At 29.4% G+C, this 7,340-nt stretch overlaps 1 protein-coding gene across 1 annotated transcript in view; it reads left to right on the top strand.

The window, feature by feature from the left end:
• Positions 1-233: 233 nt before the first annotated feature.
• Positions 234-7,340, top strand: part of LOC105845456 (calbindin) — a 127,052-nt gene continuing 119,945 nt past the window's right edge. Inside the window, exon 1 of the mRNA XM_065818726.1 lies at positions 234-307. Within this exon, the coding sequence (XP_065674798.1) occupies positions 302-307 (6 nt within the window). The 5' untranslated portion in view covers positions 234-301. The remainder of the gene's footprint in view (positions 308-7,340) is intronic.

The raw sequence follows: 7,340 nt of genomic DNA, 5'->3' as shown, positions 1-7,340 counted from the left end.
TCAGTGATTTCTTATCATAAAGGAAAAAAAAAATACATCTCATTTCTCAATTTAAAAAAAAAGAAACCCAATCCACTGTGTCCCATCTTCTCCTATCTTATTTATTTTAACTTAAATGTTTTTTATAATTAATACAAGAAAATAAATCAATAATATATATATATATATATATATATATATATATATATATATATATATATATATATATATATATATATATATATATATTTGTTATTTAGACAAAAACTATGTGCAGCTCTCTAACATTAGTGCTTTTCTGAACGAATTGTTTTCTGAACCAATGCAGGTCACAACTTTAAATATGGATTTCAGTTTTAGTAAGTTGATTACTTAATCAATAAATTTTATGTATATTGATTCAATTATTTAGATGATTGATCCCAACATGGCTGCTACTTACAAAAAAAATTACCTTCGTATTTGCAGCAAAAAGAAGAAAATCTGTTTTCTATGAAAACGGTAATAGAATAATTAATTCAAATTAAAGTACCATTTACATTGTAGTATCATATTTAGTTTCATTCTACATCAATTTAACTATGGAGCTTTTAGTCAAGATTATCAAATAAAAAACTTTTTCAAATTTTCCGAATGGTGGCAATAGTGATATGGCTAACATGGAATTGTTTTGTATGTTTGAGGTAAAACTGTTTTGCAAGGTCAATATGAAACCGTTATTCTTAGGCCTAACCAATCTGTTTGATTTTCGATTTCCTTTTTTATTTGAATCAAAACGTTCAAATAAAAAAGGAAATCGTATCATAATACCCAGCAAACACGTAGCATCCCTCTAAATTAATAACTTGAAAGTTATAATTTTTTGTTTCTTCAAAAACGGAGCAATTTTTATATTTTATATTATAATTCTTTTTAACCGTATATTTATATATTTATTAAAGAGCATGACGCAATAAGCATGTAAATTTTGCACTCAGAAAATCGTCTCTTAATATCAAAGTTTTGCTGTTTAATTAATTTATAATTAAATATCATCTTGAAATCTACCGGAATGACACGAAAAAAATTCACAAAAATTCGATAATATTCGAAAAAAATCGATTAAATAATTTTTAATTTTTTGTATAAGTTTATTTTTGGCAACTTTGTTTTGCTCTAGCTCGTCGCTTTGGTTTGAAAAGGTTCACAACGTAAGCCCATATGTTGCAAAAAAATTTTTATTATTTAAATTTAATTCTCTAGCGTTCATACGCTAGATAATTACCGGATTGCTGCTGCGTTGATTAATAAAGACTTTGATACATTACTCCACGATAATGACAACAAAGTAGAAATCATTAGAATTGTGGAAGAGAGCCAAAACAAACGGAACTTATTCAAAAAATTAGTTAAAGAAAAGAAGCTTTACCGTAAAAGTGCCTATACTAAATAGGAATCCCAAGATGTTAAAGATTTTCTGGTACTTGATTAAAGCACAATACAAACCTATATAACTATAGGTTCCTATCAGCTTACGCAAAGTTTGAGCTATATATTGGAGCAATGTATGTTAATGGAACATTAATAATGGAACCTACTGATTGAGAAATACGCTGTTGAAGATAACTAAAAATTAGATGTGTTTTTAATAATTTATATATATATATATATATATATATATATATATATATATATATATATATATATATATATATATATATATATATATATATATATATATATATATATATTAGGTAACCAAAAAAGTTCGTGCGGTTTTTGGTAATTGAATTGTTTTTAGCATTTTTTACAACACTCACATCGCACAAGGCAAGTAGCTTTGTTGCGTAATAAAACGCGTGTGTCACGCGCAGTTGCTGCATATATAGTGTAGGCTTGTAACGAGCTTACAGGAAAGGTTTTGTGTAAAGAAAGGATGGCAACCCAACCAACGATTATTCGATCTTGCTTACTTTACGAGTTCAAACTTGGAAGGAAAGCAACACAAGCGGCCAAAAACATCTGCACAGCATTTGGAGAAGGTACAGTAAGTGAACGCACAGCACAGAAGTGGTTTCAGCGATTCTCTTCGGGAGATGAGTCCATCGAAGACCTGCCGCGTTCTGGACGCCCATTGTTGGTTGATGAGGATGAACTGAAGGACGCTGTCGAGTCTAACTCCAGCCAAATTTGCCAAGAACTTGCAGTGAGGTTTGCTGTGAGTGTTGAAACCATCCGCCTGCATCTGCATGCGATTGGGAAAGCGTGGAAGCTGAGTCGGTGGGTTCCGCACAAATTGTCGATCGACAACAAGAAGCAACGGCTTACAATCTGCACATCACTCTTATCACGCCACAATGTTGAGCCTTTTCTTGATCGTTTATTGACATGCGACGAAAAATGGATTGTGTACAACAATACCAAGCGTTGCTACCATTGGTTGTCCCCCGATGACCCCATCCCAAAGACACCCAAGCCCAATCTCCACGAGCGGAAGGTTTTGCTCTGCATTTGGTGGACTACAGCTGGTGTGGTGCATTACGAGCTGCTCCCAACAGGCCAAACCATTACAGGCCAAACCATTACTGGTCTACTCAGCACAGCTGCAACTGTGCACCAGTGCAGCCTGCACTGGTGCACAGGAGAGGAGTTCTGCTTCTCCACGACAACGCGAAACCGCACACCACTCGCGTGACTCAGGACAAGCTCCAAAGCCTTGGTTGGGAGAGTTTGCCTCATCCACCATACTCGCCAGACCTCTCCCCTACTGATTTCCATTTTTTCCTTTCCCTGGGAAATCATTTAAAAGGACAGCAGTTCCGAGACCAGGACGCGGTTGAAATGGAGTTGAAAGCTTTTATAGACTCAAAGGACCGAGAATTTTTTAGAAGTGGAATAAATAAGCTTGTTTTACGTTGGGAAAAGGTTTTAGATGCTAATGGTGACTATTTTGATGAATAAATGTACTTACTTTTGTCGTTTTGTGTGTTTTTATTATATACGGAAAAACCGCACGAACTTTTTTGGTTACCTGATATATATATATATATATATATATATATATATATATATATATATATATATATATATATATATATATATATATATATATATATATATATATATATATATATATATATATATATCACAATATCAATAGATGTCTTGATAAATACCGTTATAGAGTGCGAAACGCAAAGTAGAGCATATTATATTATTTAAAATAATAACACCTGGTGGTTAAAGAAAGATGGCTTGTTAATTTAGAGTTTCACGCCTATGGCGATCATCAGATATTACAAATAAACTTAACGATAAAATAACGTTTCATTTAAGCAAAGGTTGCACAGTTTTCCTCCGGTTATAAACGGTTGCGCTTTATAAATCTGGGAAATTAAAAAATAAAGGGATATACAAATCCTATTACAATATGGAAAATTATTGAGTTATAATGAAATTCTAATAGCTCTTTTACTACGGAAAACTAGCTTAGTACAGAGCTGTTTTTATATCAAATGTCAATTTAAAAACGATATTATATTTAAGAAACAATTCAAAATTTTTACACTACAGCTAACTAGAAATCTATTTAATGAAGTGCAAATGCACTAAAGTGTTAGTGAATTTAATTTCAAATACGAATAAGACTTCAACGGTACCAAAAAATGTTTGATTGGAAGTTAGTTACATCAGTATGCAATAGCTACTTATAAAGTAAATTAAAAAGAAGAAACTGATGTAGAAAAAATAGAGGTTAGAAAATATTATTTAAGAATAAAAGAAACATCTTACGTACGTAGAAAAGTGAAAAAGAATGGTGAAGTGGCGTCCCTCTCCCCGCCTTCCCCCAACACATTTTTCTGAAGAAACTTTTTTTTTTAAGAAAATTATTGATGTATAGAACTTTCTTTAGAAATTTAGGATTTTGCCCTCAATTTCCAAACCTTTGTCGTTAGCCCTGAGATATATAAATATCAATACTATGCAATAAACAATGTGATTAATCTAGAAAACGGGCAATATGTCAAAACAAACTTTTTGACTCCATTTTTTTCTTTTTCACAAAGAAAAAGAAATTTTAATGCCGAAGTCAATGTCGAGATTTAAAAAAACAATTTTAATAATCATAAATGTTTATGTTCTATACTGATGGTATTAGTTATTATAATCCGACAAAAAATTTCAAGGTAATATCAACAGTATTGAGATAATTTGTTTTTCAAGTTGTTACATATAAAGTTATGCCAACTTAATCCAAAAAAAGTTTTACTTTTGCAAAAATTCTTATTTGAGTTAACGTAAAACACTTTTTATACGTGCAAAATTGTACCTACACTCTAGCATGATGGCACACCTCATGTTTGTACTGTTATTGTGTTTTATATTTAGTAAATGCTAAGCAAATTTTAAACATTTTCAATGAGCACCTTCTAAAAATTTATGAGATTTTGAGTTTTTATCTTCCATTTCTACAGCTAACTTTATAACGTATAAGGTAAAGATTTTAATGTGCATTAAATCCAAATAGTGAAGCAAGAAATACTGTACCTGGAATATTAAAGCCTTTAGATAAAGTCTTGCGTGTTAAACCTTTCAGTACGCTCACTTCATACAGTGTATCAACAAAAGTTTTTAAGATTATATAATTATTCGTTTGCTATCACTTTCCCTCAACAAAAACTCACTCTTAAGTGACTCGTTAATAATCAAAATTGCATTTTTTTACTGTCACTGTCCCTTTATATTCAAAAATCTTAAATTTTGTTGATATTTTTATTCATTTATATTTTCTAATGACACATAAAACTTATTGTTTAAAAACTTCCTGTCAACCGGTCTGTTGTTCTTTAACATTTTTCTTTGGTTTCTACTTAATAACTTTCAATTTGATTAGTGGTAGCTTGCTGCCATGTTTCAAAAAAGTTTATATAGAAAAAGAAATAAACCAGACAAAAAAACTCGTAATTTCTGTTTATTTGATAGGAAATGATTGAAATTTGAAAAAAAAAAAATTTGATGGAAACAAATTGAGAGCCTAAAACGTAAGATTAACGAGGCTATTAAGTTAGTAAAGCCAGCTTTTTATGAAATTGTAATAAGAAGATTTTGTCAAAATAGTAAAAAATGTGTAAAACAGCCAGAGCCTAATATATTTTTTAAAATATAATGACATAAGTTGAATTTTAAATTAAAAAAAAAAATGCAAATAAACATAATTATTTTCTTTTCAGTTAAAAAAAAAAAAACATTGCCTAAATTCCTATGGCACTTCATTTGAAACCTTTGTCTACAGGATCCAAAATATGCTTATTTATTTCTTACATTGTTGAGACCTAACTAATGTTGTTGCAAATGAATTCCTTTTTTATTTAATCTAAGTCATATGCTGCAATGTTAAAAAAGCAAAATAGTAACTGAAATAAAAATGGTAAAACTAAGAAGCTTCGTATCATCTTTTTTTCATTTCTTATTAAGTGTTTACAAATTTAATTCTGATTTAATATTGCTCTAACTTTTTTTTATATATTTCATTACTCTATTTTTTAAACCCAATCATCACAAATACTAGAAAATAATGAAAAAAAAATATGCATTATATACAAACATGTTTTATATACAAAAAACGCATGCATGCATTATATAGAAAAAACATGCATTATATACAAGAAAAGTTTAATTTGTCAATTGCTACATTTAGTCACATCTTGATTTGCCAATTTCAAACAAACTTTAATACAAACTGTTTTGTATTTGTTCTAAACTTTTTATTTGATCAAAATGATAAAGACTACTCTTAGGATTTTCCCATATCAATTATGTAACAATTGCGTTGCGTTTGAATGAATACCTTGACCGAAAACCGGCCAGTTTTCTTTTCAGTAAAAAATCAGCACGTATTCTTTATTTGTTCGGAGGGCTACCACTCTAAATACTAGGATATAACCTACTTATAACACAAGGACTGAATACATTTTATGGGAGAGATTTCTGAAATCTTTTGTTGTGCATAGATTTGTACGCCCTAGCTGAATGGCTAGGAAACTACCAAAAACTATACGACAAGATTTTTTGGAGCATTTTAAGTTTGATAAAACCTCATAAATTAACAAACTTCTTTCATTTGCTCCTAAATGCATAAATTCTATAAGTAATAACTCGATTACCTTTTCTGATATAACATCCTCTAAATACGAATTTAAAATCAAAGGAAGTATTTATATTTAATTTGAATATTCTTCACTCAACATAAAAGACAAAAAGCTAAAAGATTATCATTACATTATAATTACTGGTCCATTGAATATATCTAATTTTAGTTGTTTCTCTCTTTTTTGACATTTAACATGTACAAGAATTCGCATCTCTTTTACTTACGTTTTTCATTCCTTGTGTTTATTTATTCTTCTCTATATAATCATAGTAACATTTCTAATCTAGATAAGTTTTTATGTAACTAAAATAAAATTTATGTATACAAAGTTATATTTTTTGTCATTGTACCGGATGATGTCAATTCTAATTTAAAAATAGTAATGGAAAATAATTTAAAAAGGTTGTTATTAATCTTAAAGTTGTTAATAAGTTAATGCGACTAAGACCATTTCGAAATAAAATACATGATATATATATATATATATATATATATATATATATATATATATATATATATATGTATATATATATATATCAGGGACGGGTTGGCCCAGTACGAGAGTACGAGGATTTTGTACTAGGCCCTGATTTTAACTCAGGAAACTGGACCCCCAAAAAGAAACTGGGCCCCCAATCCTCAAAGAGAAAAAATTATTTTAGTTCTATCAGTTTCTATTAGGGCATTTTTTATTAACTTGCTTTCACGTCGGCTTGTTTGTTTGTTTGTTTGGTGTCCACGCAAAAAAAACATTAGGTCAGCAGTAATAATAAAAGAAATACACTAAACTTTAGTTTGACGTAAATAAATAAAATCACTGTTGAATAATAAAATAAAAAAACGTTGTTGACCTGAAGTTGCTAGATTTTATACTATAAAAAAGTAAGTAATGCTTTAATACTTTACTTATAAATAGTAATTAAAAATATTAGTTTGGCTAAAAAAACGAAGAGAACGATATGTTAAGGCAAGGGCGGCTAAAACAGAAGAAGGTAGACGCAGGCGTATTGCTAAACGAAAAGAATACTGAAAACAAGCATTGTAGTGACGAACAATTAAGCAATGTTCTTCTCTTTTTCTGATGAAATTAACCATCCTATCAACAGAAAATAAATAATACTGTTATTGGAAAATGTAAAACAATAAATATATAAAGTGCATGAATTCGTTTACTTTGCATTGATAAATATAATTAATATATGTTTGATGATTAAATTGTGAGTTAAATGAA

This window comes from Hydra vulgaris, chromosome 15, assembly GCF_038396675.1.
Source record: "Hydra vulgaris chromosome 15, alternate assembly HydraT2T_AEP".
In the NCBI taxonomy this organism is placed as follows: domain Eukaryota; kingdom Metazoa; phylum Cnidaria; class Hydrozoa; order Anthoathecata; family Hydridae; genus Hydra; species Hydra vulgaris.
The sequence above is the reverse complement of the archived record's forward strand: the minus strand, read 5'-3'. Positions and strand labels throughout refer to the sequence as shown.